This window comes from Solanum stenotomum, chromosome 9 (assembly GCF_019186545.1).
Source record: "Solanum stenotomum isolate F172 chromosome 9, ASM1918654v1, whole genome shotgun sequence".
Classification (NCBI taxonomy): domain Eukaryota; kingdom Viridiplantae; phylum Streptophyta; class Magnoliopsida; order Solanales; family Solanaceae; genus Solanum; species Solanum stenotomum.
Genome location: NC_064290.1, coordinates 1,935,590 through 1,953,360, shown reverse-complemented (window position 1 = coordinate 1,953,360; position 17,771 = coordinate 1,935,590). Strand labels below are relative to the sequence as shown.

Below are 17,771 nucleotides of genomic sequence, written 5' to 3'. Positions count from 1 at the left end.
TATTTAAACCATTTAAATAAGTATATTTTCTCTTCGAATATGAACATTCGTGGATTGGCATGTATTAAGGAGCAAATGAAATATATAGTATATGATTTGGGATTAAGATAAATAAGGTGAATCAATTAGAGAGAACTTTGAGAAGTGATTAGGAGATGGAGTAAATGAAACATATCGTTAATTAAAATTAAGATGAGTTAAATCAAGAGACAAAAATAACTAGATATAAATAATAGATGTGGGGAGGGGTTGCTTTGAACGAAGGTTGACAATAAGAGTGTATGCAAGAGGGTAGAGCCCTTGATCCTTTCAAGAATGTAATTAACTTTAATATTAAGGAGCCAATTTAGAACATTTACAGTAGATTAAAAGAAAAAATAAACTCATATGAAAGTTCTTTAGAAAAAATGGTTATTGTTGAATCAGCTGTCAAATATGTTCTTATTCACGAATATGTTATTCTAGTTCAGACTAGGCGATCTTCGAGAAAATGGGGGTCAAGGGGAGTCCATGTCATTGCCCTAATACGCGTTGCCTGAAGTAATTAAAAAAATGTGACATTTAATAAAAAAGGCACCCTTATAATTCATGCCACGCTTTTTAAATGTTTAATCTAATGACCTACCATTTCAAAAAATAAGTCAAGTCTAAATGTCTAATTCCAAGTTAATTAATGATCTCATATCAATCATTTTAATAGTCATTCCATACCATGATTGTTCTTGTTAATCAACTTTCCGTTTGAACAATAATATCATTTTGGTTAGGAAAATGACCACGTTTTTTTATTAGAATTTCTTAAATATTCAATAAATACTTTCGATAAAAAAAAAATTTCAATTTTTTCAACTAGGTTATTACACAGTGTGAGAGGTTAATTTCCCATGATCACTCAACTTTAAATCAGTGTTTGTAATTAAAAAGTTTATTCAACTTTATCTAAACATGAGTTCGGAGCCAAAAGGGCAAAAAAAATTATCAAAAATTCCAAAAGGGCAGATCAAATTTTTTTAAAACCAAAAGGGCAAAATCGCTCCTGACGAAGCGATTTTCCTTTGACACAATGACGAAAAATTGCTGCCCTAGCAGTGATTTTGTAAGAATTTTTTTTTTTAATTTAAAAATCGCTGCCAAAGTCAGATTTTTTTTCCCTTACACATCGCTGCAGGGACAACGTTTTTCATGCCTAGTGCTATTATTTTTATGCCTATTCATGCCTATTGTTAATTATTAATAATATAAAAATGATAAACAAGACGGATAGTATACTCAATAAATTGTTGAAGCATGAGGAAAATTGAATTATATATCATAAATAATAATAAAAGAATATTAAATTTTAAAAAAAACTTTTTTATTTTCAAATTCTTAACCAAAGTCGCTGCAGAGGCAGCTTTTTTTTTAAATTTAATATTCTTTTATTATTATTTATGATATATAATTCAATTTCCCTCATACTACAACAATTTTATTGAGTATACTATCCGTCTTTTTTATCATTTTTATATTATTAATAATTATGAATAGGCATGAAAATAATAGCACTAGGCATGAAAAACACTGCCCCTGCAGCGATATGTAAGGAAAAAAAATTCCGAGTTAAAATCACTGCCACAGCAACTATTTTTAATTTAAAAAAAAAATTCTTTTACAAAATCGCTACCCTAACAGCGATTTTTCATCATTGTGTCAGAGGAAATTCGCTTCGTCAGAGCAATTTTGTCCTTTTGGTTTTAAAAAATTTAATGTGCCCTTTTAAAATTTTTGACAAATTTTTTTTACCCTTTTGACTCTGGACTCATCTAAATATCATACGATTTCTACCCATTAGTGCGATGGGACTATTTAGACCTTTTTAAACTATTACTTTTGCGAGGGTATATATTTGATACATAAGATAATATTAGGGACTTCTACGAGCCAATAGGTTCCCAAATGTCATATATATATATATATATAAAATATATAAGATAGATCACAAACGTTAATTATATTATAATCCTTTCCCATTATTAAAAACTAGTATAAAGGGTGCCATGTAAAGCCCTTATTGGTTCATGAATCAATTGTTTTGTGGGGAAAGGGTACCCTTTCTTTTTTTTATTCCAACTGATCACCAAGACAATTTATCTAGTAATCGTGACTCAGAAAAGAAAAGAAGTACACAAAGAGAAAAAGAAAAAATAATAGTGTTCTCTTTTTTTATATTCAATTGGTGTTCGATATATATATATATATATTGAAATTTGATTGATTAAATCGGATTCACACACTGAATATAGTAAGTTTTTTTTTATTATCAAAGAATTAAATTTATCGTCTAATTAATTATCTCACCACAATCCACGTCGTTGAACATATTTAATCTTGGTACACATTTCTACAATATGGTCAATCCTAGGTCCACCGTCCATTGCACTCACCCACATAGTACTAAGTTAAAAAAAGCAAATTATCTTAATCCTCCTCAATGTTCAAAATTATTACTTATGCTATCCAATTTAGGTGATGTTTAATTAGTCATAAAATTAGAAAAAGTAAAACAAACATTTGAAATTTGTTACATTTAAAACAAAATTCAAAAATTTGGTTGACTATGGATCATTTTATCAGGATTAATACGAGAAGTTTAAAATCAAAATTATTTTTTTTATTGATAGAGTTTGATCCCTTCATATAAACATCAAGTATATCAATTGTGAAAAGTATGAATGAGCTAGCTTAATTTCAATTTTTATGTTAATAGTTTGATATATTTTGAATACGTTATGACAATATCTTTGACATTATTTTTTTTCTAGATATTTTCCACAAATATCAATACTATGAATTCATTTACAAATCAACTCTAAAAAATTCCTCCAACCCTTTTCTTTTTCTCGCATTACACTATTTGTTTATGATGAGGGATGACAAAGAAAAAATAATTAGGCAATTCTTTTCCTGTAATTTATCATAGCATTTCTATCTAAGGATAAGATCGACGTATATCCTATTCTTTTCAGACTATATTTCATTACAATTTTTCTATCTACGATTACTCAATTAAAATAAGATTTGTATTTATTTTATCCTTTTTAGACTTTGCTCTATTATAATCTTTCTATCCACAATTAGGATAAGGTTTACATGTATCATATTCTTTTAGACTTTACATTATTGAAGAAATTACATAATTAGACATATTCACTATCATATATAATATTATTATTTATACTTTTGAATTATTACGTATCTTAGCTCTAATTAAGAGTTTCCTATCATATACTGAGAAAGGTACATTTAAATACATGTATTTTTGCTATCAGATACTTTAAAATAAAGAGAGAGATGACATATATTTTTTTATGTATTCCAGATACATGTGAATCCACTTAGATATAATATATCTAGAACAAATTTGACCATGAATCTGAATATACCTGGACACGCCAAAATATGATAAAATACGTAATATTCAAAGTGAAGAATATCTAAGTTATTAGCTTTCTATCCACAACAAAGATATGATTTGCATATATTTTATTATTTTTCACAATTCACTTATAAGATTATACTGAATATATTATTTATTTAAATTTATTGGAATTTTGGACTTGGAGAGTCCTATAAATAGGACAGCAGGAGTTGTTTCAGAGTGTTCACAACTACAACTAAGTTCCAACAGTTGTAATAAGAAACAAGAAATACTTTGTCTTTAGATAGCAACACCCAAACTTTTGATCTTTTCATTGTTATTCTTCTTCTACCCATTGTAAATTTCATCAAAAAAATAACAATGGTGGTTTTAACAGAACCTGACATTGATCACTTACCAATAATCAACAACTCTTGCAAATCCCCCTCTTTCTTCAATGATATTCCTGCGATAGACCTCTCTAAACCCGACTCCAAGAACCTCATCGTTAAGGCCTGCGAAGAATTCGGATTCTTTAAAGTTGTAAACCATGATGTTCCTATGGAATTCATAAGTAAACTTGAATCCGAAGCCATTAAATTCTTTTCCTCTCCACTCTCTGAGAAGCTAAAAGCAGGGCCTGCTGACCCTTTTGGTTATGGCAATAAACAAATCGGACAAAGTGGCGATATCGGTTGGGTTGAATACATTCTCCTTTCAACAAACTCTGAATTCAATTACCAGAAATTCGCATCTGTATTAGGTGTAAATCCAGAAAACATTCGGTAAGTCATTAAAGCAGAGCAAAACAGGGGAAAACAGAGTGCTGTCTTTAAATTTCGATTCTTGTTTTTATCATTTCTTGATTTTTGTTATTCTTATTGCAGGGCTGCGGTAAATGATTATGTGACAGAAGTGAAGAAAATGTCATGTGAGATTCTTGAAATGTTGGCGGAGGGATTAAATATTCATCCGACGAATGTTTTCAGTAAGCTTTTGAAGGATGAAAAGAGCGACTCTGTTTTCCGCCTGAATCATTATCCTCCATGTCCTGATATTCAAGAATTAAATGCCAAAAATTTGATTGGATTTGGAGAACATACCGATCCACAAATCATATCGGTTTTAAGATCCAACAATACTTCCGGTCTTCAAATTTTACTCAAAAATGGATACTGGTTTTCTGTGCCACCTGATCAGAATTCATTTTTCATCAATGTTGGTGACTCATTGCAGGTACATAACATACCCTCATCAAATTTGGTACTTGTCCAGTGAAATAGTGGAAGTTTTATGACCATTCAAAACTCATAAACTAAAAATCCTGAATTTACGTGCAGGTGATGACTAATGGAAGGTTTAAGAGTGTGAAGCATAGGGTATTGACAAACAGTTTGAAATCAAGATTATCAATGATATATTTTGGAGGACCACCATTGAGTGAAAAAATAGCACCATTGCCATCACTAATGGAAGGAGAAGAAAGCAGCTTGTACAAAGAGTTTACATGGTTTGAGTACAAAAAATCTGCTTTCAAATCTAGACTAGCAGAAAACAGATTGACCCTGTTTGAGAAATTTGGAGCCTCATAGTGATATTTCCTAGCTAAGAACCAGAGATAAAGTCAGAATTTAAAGTTTATCATTTTATATGTACATATTTAAATAGATTTCTCGACAAATATACAATGTAACAATGATTTCCTTTGATATAAAAAAACTCAAATGATTTCCTTTGATAATGTAACAATGCGTTCATCGTTATTCCTTCTTTTNGGATGAAAAGAGTGACTCTGTTTTCCGCCTGAATCATTATCCTCCATGTCCGGATATTCAAGAATTCAATGCCAAAAATTTGATTGGATTTGGAGAACATACCGATCCACAAATCATATCGGTTTTAAGATCCAACAATACTTCCGGTCTTCAAATTTTACTCAAAAATGGCAATTGGTTTTCCGTGCCACCTGATCAGAATTCCTTTTTCATCAATGTTGGTGACTCATTGCAGGTACATAACATACCCTCATCAAACTTGGTACTTGTCTAGTGAAATAGTGGAAGTTTTATGATCATTCATTGCTCATAAACTAAAAATCCTGAATTTGTGTGCAGGTGATGACTAATGGAAGGTTTAAGAGTGTGAAGCATAGGGTATTAACAAACAGTGTGAAATCAAGACTATCAATGATATATTTTGGAGGACCACCATTGAGTGAAAAAATAGCACCATTGGCATCACTAATGGAAGGAGAAGAAAGCAGCTTGTACAAAGAGTTTACATGGTTTGAGTACAAAAAATCTGCTTTCAAATCTAGACTGGCAGAAAACAGATTGACCCTGTTTGAGAAATTTGGAGCCTCATAATGATTTTTTCTAGCTAAGAACGAGAGACAAAGTCAGAATTTAAAGTTTATTATTTTATATGTACATATTTCAATTGATTTCTCCACAAATATACAATGTTTGAATCAAAAAGGTAGTTGATATCGAACACAAATGTTTTTAAGTCCATCGTTATTCCTTTATTTTATCGATAAAGGTTCATCCAGAGTTACAAGAGATTTTTGAATTTGACCCCTTTTTTTAAAAAAAAATTATATTACAATTTATTTGATTTCATAGTTGAAAAGTTTGTGTATGTGAACCATTGATATTAAAGAGATTTTTTTTTTCTGGATAGGGTTATGAGTAGGAATTTATGAACAAGTTTGTGATAGCGTGTGCTATCATCAACCAAGTTATATATATATATACTGATGATACTTCACATGATTATTCCGACTTTGTTTTCACAAAAATAACAAAGAATGTTCTTGTATTTATGCTTATTTCTCACAATATTAAATGTCATCAACAATGGAACAAAAAGAACACCACCAATGATTTGATATTTACAGCAATTCTTTATTTCTTTCAATCAAATCAACTAGAATTGACAACTGGAACACATATCAATTACTCCCTCCGTCCCTTTTTAGTTCTCCACTTTAGAAATGGCACACAGATTAAGGCAACAATGATTAGCACAGTGAAGTTACAATTTTACCCTTATGACAACTTTTCACTTCAAAATTACAACCACTTATTTGAATTCAAGTGAAATAAATTGGAGGGAAACAACATACACTTTTACAATTTTCAAGAAGTGTAAATAAGGGTATAATAGGAAAAAATTTGTTGTCCTTTCTTGATTTGTCAAAATGGACAACTAAATAGGGACAACTAAAAAAGGAAATATGGACAAGTAAATAGGGACGGAGGGAGTATGAAAAAGGTCTGTCTATGAAAATGAAGACTGTCCATGATATTTGAAGAAACAATCTAGTGTATTGAGCTTTCGTTGCGTACGAAATTTGAGGAAATATCGGACCACAAATCTTATCTTGCATTTTCCAACAGGCTATTTTCATGTCTCGAACCAGTACATAAAATGAATCCAATTAAAGAAACAGTGAAATATACAAAAAGAGTTCATTGTTTGAATAGTTAACAACGTTATTAAAAATAAATGAACAAAGTCTTTTTTTCCCGCCCTTTTTGGAGTAGGGCCGTGCCAATGCAGGCCGGCACTGTCACAAATTATGTTATAAGTTCAACCGCTTGGGTTAGCTTTAGGCGGGCACCCCTCCAAAGTTTAATAGAAGTCACTAGTCTAAGCCATGAGCCCTATTGATCGTTCATTAACCTCGTTTAGGTAAGTGCAATAGAAGTCACCAACTTAGGTAATAGCATCTTTTATTATTTTTTTAAAAAATGTCATTCAAGGCGGAAAGTGATATATTCAGCCACTTAATCTTATTTTTTAAGCCAAAAATAAAAAATATTAAACTCAATTCATTTTTACCAAGAGCCACATGCCCATTCAATAGTTGACTGGTAAGCTCCTTTTTAAATGATAAACACAAGGGATAAAAAGGTCCAGAATGACAAGTTTGGTACTTGTAATTGATTTTTGATCACTAGAAAATTCACTAATTGAAGCTAGATAGCTCCGTTTATGAGTCCATCTTAGATGTCTTTTTATGTTCTATCACCCTAAAGTCTAAAGGTTTAGATTGAGCACGAGTAAGATTATTGACACGATTTAAGTGGTAGATTTGGAAGTAAGGATTGATATCCAAGTCATCAAGAGAAATTTCAAGTATTTGGGGTCAATAATTCAAGAAAATGGAGGGATTGACGATGATGTTACAGATCGTACTGAAATAGGATAATGGAAGTCTGCATCCAATGTCTTATGTGATAAGAATGTGCCACCAAACTTTAAAGGTAAGTTATATAAAATGGTGATCGTATCTGTCGTATTATATGGGATAGAGTGTTGGTCGGTCAAGAACCCGCAATTCAAGAATATGAGCGTCCCGGAAATGAGAATGTTGAGATGAATATGTGGATATACTAGGAGAGATAGGATTAGGAACGAAACTATTCATGATAAGGTGGGGAATGGATTCCGTGGTGGACAAGATGAGGGAGGTGAGACTGAGATGGTTCTAGCATGTGAAGAGAAGGATGCATAGATGCCCCATTGATGAGATACGAGAGACTGACTATAGAAGGTATAAGGAGAGGTAGAGGTAGGCTAAAAAAGTTTTTGAAATAGAGGCAATTAGACAACACATGACTCACTCGAAGCTGACTAAGCATATGACCTAGATAGGAAGATATGAAGATCGAATGTTAGAAGAAGGTCAATAGGTAGTCGAGTGTTGTTTAACATACTTATCATTATATTTATAATTACTCTAAAACCATCTTATTATATTCTTCAATTTTAGTTTTATTTGTTGTTTGTTTTGCTTTAGTTATGGTATTGTTTATTGTTACTTGGTCTCTTCTAGGTTGTTTCAAGGATGATTTCTTTGATACTATATTTGTTTTGCATGCTTGATTTTTAATATGTTTTATTTGAGCCGAGGATCTATTGAAAACATCCTTTCTACATTCACAAGATAACAATAAGACTACATACGCACCATGCTCCTCAGACTCCACTTGTAAAATCACAATATTGCCTTTTTTTTTGTTTCTTCTAACTTAAATTATTTTGTTAGATTACTTAATTGTCAACAAACCAACTATCGTTTGTTCAAGAATACAGTTTGTCAAGGGGGTAGTATAGATTGGTAATTGTATTCCAAATTTGATGAACCAGAGCAAAACAAGAAGAAACTCTTAAAAACTCTTGCTTTTTTGGCCCATTGACCTAACAAATATACTTTGTAGTCATGCCCAAGTTGCCACCAAATGCTTGGCCCAAATATATATAAATTATGGCTAGATTATATGATCTAGTATAAATATTAAGTGCAAAATAAGTACTTTTTTGTATGTTCAAGATTATTTAGTGAATTTGTGTTGAACTTGAAAAATATAGAATGGTAATTCTTATCCAAACTATAGTTGTTTATGAAATTTCCTACATTTAAATATTAAAGACTCTCAACTTAAACTAGACTAGATGAAAAACATTATTTTGAGAACTTCATAATTTATTTCATGTTTTAGAAATCAAACAATGCAAAACTTATTTTTTTGGTTTGTAATTTTCTTTTTTCCTCAAATAAAACCTACTAAAATAAAAGGTCAAAATGTCAAGATTAGACCCGAAAGATACATTAAATTAGTGTAAAACATAGGTTCGATCGAAAATTAGATGATCATAATCACATCATCCTATATCAACAAGTCTTCTTCATCTGTCAGAAAACCTTTGTTTCCTTCTCTCCGGATATGAATGATATTCACCTTGGTGGCATCCAACAAATACTTGCAATCTCTTCTGATGTCCATTTTTTTTATGTTAAAATAATCTCTTTTGACCAATTACAATTTGAATAGGATAAAAATGACCATGTTTAGATATTTTATATATAAAAAAGATCCATCGCAAAAGAAGACATAAAAGTAAAAACAAATTTTTTTGGACGCTTTTCTTTGTCCACTTTGATTGCTTTGATTTTTTTACGTCCTATTGTCTCACTTCCTTTCTTAATCATAATAATCCAATGGTTGGGTCCATCCTATCAATTTCATAACCAATAACAGTATGCCACGTGTGTGAACATGTGATAATTAAACATCAAAATTCCCTAATTGAGTCATATGTGAGAATGACATAAGAAATTATTGTCTTGTAATATGTTCTTACCAACTAAGGAATCAAAGAGTCTTTGTTGGGTTTTAGACTTGTAGAGAAACGAGAAGAAGAAGAAAAAAAGGTATGCTGATAGTTTTCCCATGCTGGGTTTTTTACCTAAATACTTATTTTTTTCCATGTGGAGTTTACTTTTTGTGAATGAATATGAGTTAACTATTCAATTTTTAGTACATGGTGTTGATAAAGATTGTATTTTTATCTTGAAGTGAGAAAATATGTATATTTATCTTTGTTGTGTACTATTTTCTCTTTTTTGATTTGGTTGTGTGAATTTTATTTGGCGAAGTTTAAAAAATAAAATAAAACTTTTTAATCTTGTTTTATTAATGTTGTAGAAGGTATGAAATGTCATTTAATTTCTCTTACTTGAAAAAAGCTGAGGTTTTTTCCCTTTGAATTTTCAGTTTGAGTCATTGGTTGGTGACTACTGGACTTGACTTTTGCAATCCCCTTTATTCATTTAGATTGTTGATCTTATTTTTGGATCGTGTTATGCATAATTACTTTTGGTACATCGGAAAGAAAAATAAACTTAGTAAAAAAATTAAAGTTCTTCATAAGCAATATGCTTAAGTTCACTAAAGAAACTTTATGTTCTAAAGTGCATGAGTCCAGAGTATTACAGGGCCTCTTGCCCTCTTCGTGATTGTGATTCTCTATAACCAAGTAGTCTCTGGATACGTGCTTTGTAGCTGTACATGAACATATTAATGAGTATGTAAGATTTGAAAAATTGCATAAATGCAATATAACAATGCTTTTGACTTAATTAGATATTTCATCTGTCTCAACTTATCTGACATTGTTTGATCGGACACAAAATTTAAGAAATAAGGGAAGACTTTTGTGACACCTTGGATATCCACACATAATGGATCCAAGAATGTACAATGCTGCAAAGAAAGGGAGTACTCTGGAAGATGGTGATTTTTCACTTGTTGAGTATCTGAAAAGGGAGGAAGAAAATGGTTACCAAGTCACTCCAAAGGGAAATACAATCCTCCATGTGGCAGCTCTCTTTGGCCAACGAGGTTTCGTGGGAGAAGTCCTTAAGATTACCCCGGCATTATTATGCTATAAGAATAAGAAAAATGAAACTGCGCTTCACATTGCAGCTAATGCAGGACAAAGTGAAGTGGTGAGTGAACTACTTAGCTTTAGAGGAGAGGAGACAATACTCGTTAGGATGACGGATGACATTGGAGATACGGCCTTGCACAAGGCCGTGAGAGGTGGACACATTGACATTGTCAGGATGTTGGTGAAATTATTACTAGATCCTGAACACGACTTCCCAGCCAATAAGGCAGGGGAGACACCACTTTATTTGGCAGCAGAGTCTGGTTTTCATGATGCTTTGATTGAAATCTTGAACGTTTGCAAAGAACCAACTTATGTTGCAGGTCCATCCAATCGAACACCTCTACATGCAGCCGTAATTCAAGAACACACGGGTAAGTACCTTCTGGATGATTTCATCATATATAATATGGAAAATGATTAAATTTGTCCCTCTACTAATAGAAAGAAGCTATATTTGTCTTTGGTTAAAAAAAATTCAATAAATATACTCCTACAGGCATACTTTATGATCTTGTTAAACGAAAAAATAATTCATTTATCATCATATATCATATATAACATTTGACTAATATATCCAGAATGTGCGAGATCACTATGGCAATGGAATAGACCTTTATGCGAAGAAGCTGATAAATGGGGTTGGAATTCACTGCACTATGCTGTTAAACAAGGCTTGAAAAAAATAGTTTCCGATATGTTGGGATGGAAGAAATCCTTAGCCTACCTTCAGGCAGGCAGTGAAAATGAATGGACGACAACGTTTCACATGGCAGCTAGTGAAGGTGATATATTGATGATGTATGAGTTATTAAAACACTGCCCAGATTGTTGGGACATGGTTAATAGCAATGGCCAAAATGCTCTTCATGTTGCCATATTGAAGGGTCACGAAATGTTCGTCAAGGAGTTACTTGAGAGGGAATTTTGTAATAGCCTTGTTGATGAGGCAGATAATGATGGCAATACTCCACTCCATTTGCTTGCTGCCTATGGGAACCGTGTGCCTCAATTTATATTAGACCATCCTAGCGCAAAGAAGATGGCATTTAACAAACAAAATCAGACTCCACTTGACATAGTAATGTCTCGTACACCGACAATAACGAAGGTACATTTTAATAATCCGCAAATTTAATTTCTTTCAATTTGTTTGTCTAGTTGACACATAAATAAGATTTTTGAATCTCCTCATCTTAACTAAAGATATAATGTATCAAAATTATACCATTTAAATATATATATATATATATAGTAATGAGTATATCTTTTCTATTTTTGTAGTTTTAGTATATTAAATTAATATTTTTATTATTTTAAATAATTTTAGTATGTTAAATAATTATTTTTACAATTTCATGTGGTTCGTTGAATTGTTAATTCGTGAATCTCCTTTGAATTCTAAATTTTCAAGATTCCTCTCTTCGGTTCTTTTTTTCTTGTAATAATAAAATATAATGATTAAATAAACTTCTTATGGGTTGGAGTATACAAAATATAGAAAAATTCCTAACAATTCAAGGACCTAACTTTTTCCGACAAGAGAGAGTTGCTCGGATGATAAGCATTCATTACTTCTGACCTTAAAGTTGTAAGTTCCAGTTACCAAGGAAACAAAGGTGTACTATACCAACAAGAGTTGTGGTGAAACAATAGATACTACTTCATTCTTAAACAGAGATTTTGGATTCGAGTTCTCCTAGCTAGGTACATACTCACATTTGTTAGGGAACGTTTTACCCCTAGTATGAAACTTTTCGAGGTAAATATAAATTTTATCGGACTTCAATATGAATACCAGAAATTAAATGAAAAATCATAAAGGAGGAACAAGATTAATATTTAATCAACCCTTCAAAACTACTCAATATTTAGTTGCATTTTAATGTGAAAGACTGGCTGACACTTTAGCCTCTCATTCTAGGACTTTCACGTACAATCATTTCCATTAAGGTAGAGATCGACTCATTCATTCATTAGTACTAAAAGCTTAAAAAAAACATTAGTATGGTATTGTATTGAAATTTGAAACTTTTGTTCAAAATTTTCTATAGGTGAAACTCAAATAGAGTGCAACTACTAAAATTTCAAACTTATAATTAATATAATATAATTTATAATCACAAATTTTACTGAAACGTCTCTGCTTTCTCTCCTTCTCTAGAGAGAAAGGGATAAAAGGCAGACCAGATAACGAAGATATAGTATTAATCATAAATAAAAACACACATCACTAAATTACATAAAAGAAAAATTTAAGAATCTAGTGACTATAATATATTGTAATTTAAAGCCACAAATCTCATTGAAAATCCTTTGTTTTCTCTCCTTCACTGGAGAAAGATGGAGAAAAGGGAAATGAGATGACGAAGATGTCACGATCCGAGTCTACACCTTGGACGTGGCCGACACTCGATAACCATTGTTGGTCCCCAAGCGAACCCTCATCCTGGTTGACTACAAGCGGAAGACTAACTCAAGCATACAAAGCTTAAAAAATGAATAAAATTCATGAAACTTAAATACAAAGCTTTAACTCAATAGAAAACTCTGAATAATATAAATTATTCAACTCGCCATAAAATAGGCAACTTAAGACTTTAAAACATTCAACAAAATAAATGAACAGACTTCTGAAACTCTACTTTCTATCTATGAAGCCTCTAAATAACAAAGATGGAAGTCGGGACAAGACCCACGACATCCTAACAAAATTGAAAAGTAAATGAAATCCTCCGAAAGCAAGGAGGCTCACCATAGCTAACTCGAACTCCATCTGGTATCAACGAAGCTTTTATTGATGATCCCTATTACCTGAATCTACATCATGAAAGGATGCAGGCCAAATGGCTCAGTATGTGGAATGTACGAGTATGTAAGGGGAATTCTAAAGCACAACATAAGCTTGAACTTGATAAAAAGGAAACATACTTACCTCTTCTCAACTAACTAAACTCAGGAATAAGATACTCAACTCAAAGATAAAATATTCAACTCAGTGACATAAGGCTCAACTCAATAATAAGATATTCAACTCAGCGAAATAAGGCTCAACTCAATAATAAGACACTAGACAATAAAAGATGCAATATATATAGAAGGCTTTTAAAATAGTAGAAAACAACTCAGTGTATTTAAGAATACAATAACAACTCAACTTATATATAATAAAATCTAATATAACTTTGTGGGAGTTTTTTCTAACCGACAACCACCACTATGAGCCTAAGTGATGATACAACGTCTTGCCCACGCAGTCAGAACTGTCTTATATTTTGCCGTCGTATGGAACGCCTTAACTAAGTGGATCCACTAGTCTATGCTAAAAAGCACTAAGGAATCATCTAAAAAGTATGATCCTTTCTACCCATGATGGCTACATAGTTTATGGAGACGTGAGTTATCTGAACTCAAACTCGTCCCCATATCGATGCTCAATACTACTCCCAAAATACTCAGCTCAAATATTTAAAAACATAACTTTTTCATTGATTTGAGATAATTACTCAAAAATCTTTCTCTTAAAAGAGATGGTACTCAAACTGCTCAAAATTCTTTTGGAAATCTCAATTTTCTCTCATCTTAAATATGAAAACATTTACTCTTGGGAATACTTAGTTTCCATATATCATTTTAAAGAAAATGAACTTTACTCTTACTCTTTACTCAACTTAAAGCTTAAGTCTTAAAACAAAGTTAAAAAGTTTGAAAAAGACTTCTTAAAATATGGTTCATACCGAATTATGGAGGTGAACGACTCAATGCAAAGTTTTCAATAACCATAGATGGAACTCAAGAACTTCAATGATACTACTCATTTCAAGAATGCTCAACTCAGAGGGTTCATGTGAAATTATGTGCATGAACTACTAAACTCAAGGACTCAAATATACTTCTCATCTCAAGACTGTTCGACTTATAGGGTTCATGCAGAATTATGGGCATGAAAAATTCAACTCAAGGACTTTATGGGTAACATGTAATAGTACCATGATTAGAAATATAATCTCAAAGGGGATTAGTAACTCAATACTCAAGACTTAGAACTTGAAGATACTATTCATCTCAATGATACTCAATTTATGGATTCCATGCGGAATTTATGGGAATGAACGACTCAACTCGAAGATCTACATAACTACATGGAACTCATGTATACGACTCTTCTCATTCTCTTACTTACTTCCTCAAAACTTAGTTCAAATCAATGATGGATCTCAAAGGATTCACAATTGAACTCAAAGGCTTTTCTTGAACTCTACTTTTAACTCTCTCTTGAATGTGAATTATGAATTCAAGAGTTTTGGTTCATAATATGCAGATATCGCGATGACTAAATAGATTCATGAATACATTTTCCTCACTCTCATACTCACTTGCTCGAGTCTTGAAACAAGTTATTAGAAATTGTCGAAGACTCCTAAAAAAGACTCAAAGAGACTTTCTCAAAAATGTTTGAAAGAACTCCCAAAACTCGATTCTCAACTCTACCTTGAATTTGATTTATGAATTCAAGGTTATGATTGTGATAAGAAAGATCCCGTGATGTTTAGGAGTGTGTTTAGATAGTTAAACATGAGAAACGGTTGAAAAACACTGTCTGGGGAGCAAGTTCGCGATGCGGAGATGAATTAAAATGTTTGGTCAAAATAATTTTTGAAATAGTGGAGTCAGCGGCCTCTCCGTGACGCGGAGAGAAAATTTTCACACTGAAGCAACAGGTCCGCGATGCGGACTTGGGACCTGTTCCTTGTCTGACTTTTTCTTCCTCATTTTTTAACCACAATTCACCTAAATTTGATTTTTTTTCTCAATTTCTCTTTAGATTCAGATACCCAATACATGTACTCAAGAATCTAATCAAACACAACTCTAAAATCGACTTGATTTCCTCAAGAACTCATCAACATCATCTTAACTCAAGAACGAAATCCAATTTCAAGAACACAATTCAAGAACATTAAACCTTTATCTTTCTAAAATGAATTTAACACTGAAATTAACATGATTGGCGTGTGGGTGAACAAACCCAACACTATGGAAGCTTACATACCTCTCTGGGATTAAACCCATGGCGAAAATCCCCAACAAAACGCAAGACTCTCGATGCACGCTTTGATCCTCTCTTCTTTTCTCTTCTTGAACTCTCAACTAAAACTCTAGGCATATTTTAGGATTATAAAACTGAACCTAATAGGATTATATCCCTAAAACATTACTAAAAATAAATTAAATTTGATTGGGTAAGGTAAAGACCAAAATACTCCTTTCTATTTTCGGGTAACTTTTCTTAACTGGGCAGTCTAACTTCAAAACGGAATATCTCACTCATCCGAACTCAAAACTTAGAAAACTCGGGACGTTGGAAAGAGGACTCGAAGGGCTTTAATTTAATATCGTATGGGTCTCCTAACTCATCCTGTACTAAAAGTTATGGTTGTTTGAAGTTGACCCAAAACTTAAGAAAAACTTAGGAATTAGTTGAATGCTTTTCTCTTTTGTTCTTCTTGAAACTTAAATTGCTACATCTAGTGACCTTAACACTCAAGAAATTTTAAATTCCTTGCAAAAATCTCAGTCACTACGAAGAACAGTTTGAGCCTTAGCTCAAATTTTTTTTGGAGTGTTACAATATCTCCCCCTTGGGATCATTCGTCCTCGAATGACGACTAGACAGGGTATAGAATGTGATTGCTCTTACTAAGGTCTGAGTCTAATGGTATACTCTTACTCTATTCAAGCTTAACCCAAATCCTTAGGTTCGGCTTTTATACCTTTCTATAGGGAATTTCATCCCAAGACTATTACTCCTTACCACCACATTCAAGCTTAGTACTCTTACAACTCCATGAACTCCTACTAACTAACTCTTTCGGAACCAACCAAGGGCTCTCATTTAACTATTTCTCATAGTAAAACCTCATACTCTTCTTCATTCTCATTTATAACCTTAGATGGAACTATCATACTATTACTATCACGATAAGAACATCAACCTCCTCTTTCTAACATCACTCTATTACGTATACTGAAAGGACTTCCGAAAGGATGTCTCCCATACTTTTTGGAACTCATTACTATCTTACTCTCAAACACTTGACTTGATTTCTCATTTTGTCATCTCCCCCTTAAGTCTAAAGCTGACACTCGAAAGCTAATGACATATCCTATTATCTCTAACTTGGTCTACATCATCTTTTACTCTAACACTTGGGAGAATGTTATTTTATGACTATCGAACTCTCAATAAGCAGGTACGAAGACTTCTTTCTAAGGTGTTTCTCTTAACATCTTCTGATTACATACCCTCTTGGTATACCTCTTAATGCTCTTGTTACTCTTGTGACTTAGCCACATTTCACTGCCCTTATCTAAAGGTTAGGATCTCTCACTTGTACCACTCATATTCATTACAGCTAACTCCTCAATTCCTCACCTACTATATGTCAAGTCTACCAGATCAAATCTCAAGACTAACATCATCACTCTCATGTTGTCATTCTTTGGATCATGACACGTCTCAAATTCAAGCTTAATGTTCATTACTAAATCCAAATATTAATACGATTGTTCGCCTACTATACTATACCGCATTACTTAATCAGTTTTATAACCTTTTGAACATCATNTAGAAGCTACGTTGTACAAATTTCTGTCCAAAAACAATGGCCTCTAGTTCCCTTTTAACCCTCCTCGTCTCTTTTAGCCTCCGCCCTGCATCATCTCATGGTTGTTTGTCCTATCATCTCTATTCCCTTCTCGGCCCTACCCTTTTTTTTTTGGGTAGGGCCACGCCAATGAAGGATTGCACTGTCACAAATTATGTCATAAGTTCAACAACTTGGATCGCCTTTAGGCGGACACCCCTCCAAATTGCAATGGAAGTTACCAACCTAAGCCACTAGCCTTATTGATTACCCATTGACTTCGTTCAAGTAAGTGCAGTAGAAAGTCACCAACCTAGGACATTTTTTATTAATGTAATATATCACTTATCTTTATTTTTTAAGCCAAAAATAAAAAATACTAAACTAAATTCATTTTAACCAAAAATCACCTGCCCACTCAATATTTGACTGGTAAGCTCCTTTTTACATTATAAACACAAAGGCTAAGAAGGTCCAAAATGACA

At 32.4% G+C, this 17,771-nt stretch overlaps 2 protein-coding genes and 2 non-coding genes across 12 annotated transcripts in view; 2 read left to right on the top strand and 2 right to left on the bottom strand.

Annotated features, from left to right (window-relative positions):
- The first annotated feature begins 3,645 nt into the window (after positions 1 to 3,645).
- Positions 3,646 to 5,812, top strand: LOC125877847 (gibberellin 2-beta-dioxygenase 1-like). Of its 2 annotated transcripts, none has more exons than XM_049559122.1 (3): positions 3,646 to 4,182; positions 4,285 to 4,633; positions 5,512 to 5,812. In XM_049559122.1, the coding sequence occupies exons 1-3, from the start codon at positions 3,779 to 3,781 to the stop codon at positions 5,761 to 5,763; spliced, it is 1,005 nt and encodes a 334-aa protein (XP_049415079.1). In that variant the 5' UTR covers positions 3,646 to 3,778; the 3' UTR covers positions 5,764 to 5,812. The 2 variants fall into 2 exon arrangements, with proteins under 2 accessions (XP_049415079.1, XP_049415080.1); XM_049559123.1 differs by lacking the exon at positions 5,512 to 5,812 and adding an exon at positions 4,738 to 5,157.
- Positions 5,813 to 6,940: 1,128 nt separating this feature from the next.
- LOC125878114 (U1 spliceosomal RNA) lies at positions 6,941 to 7,101 on the bottom strand. The gene has a single exon (XR_007447727.1). It is a non-coding gene; the product is annotated as a U1 spliceosomal RNA (small nuclear RNA).
- A 2,884-nt stretch (positions 7,102 to 9,985) lies between these two features.
- The window catches only part of LOC125877873 (ankyrin repeat-containing protein At5g02620-like), a 46,188-nt gene continuing 38,402 nt past the window's right edge, over positions 9,986 to 17,771 (top strand). Inside the window, exons 1-2 of one of the 8 annotated variants that reach the window (XM_049559155.1) lie at positions 10,018 to 11,013; positions 11,221 to 11,313. In XM_049559155.1, the coding sequence (XP_049415112.1) occupies positions 10,431 to 11,013; positions 11,221 to 11,313 (676 nt within the window). In that variant the 5' untranslated portion in view covers positions 10,018 to 10,430. Of the gene's footprint in view, positions 11,014 to 11,220; positions 11,314 to 17,771 lie in introns of all 8 variants that reach the window. The other 7 variants (XM_049559157.1, XM_049559156.1, XM_049559154.1 and 4 more) reach the window with 7 other exon arrangements.
- LOC125878102 (U1 spliceosomal RNA) lies at positions 17,422 to 17,582 on the bottom strand. Its single transcript, XR_007447717.1, has one exon. It is a non-coding gene; the product is annotated as a U1 spliceosomal RNA (small nuclear RNA).

Excerpts from the sequence above, each read along its gene's own strand:
- LOC125877847 (XM_049559122.1), top strand. The coding sequence starts at position 3,779 with ATGGTGGTTTTAACAGAACCTGACATTGATCACTTACCAATAATCAAC. Across the intron at positions 4,183-4,284 it reads GTAAATCCAGAAAACATTCG|GGCTGCGGTAAATGATTATG; the intron begins GTAAGTCATTAA and ends TTCTTATTGCAG. Across the intron at positions 4,634-5,511 it reads ATGTTGGTGACTCATTGCAG|GTGATGACTAATGGAAGGTT; the intron begins GTACATAACATA and ends ATTTGTGTGCAG.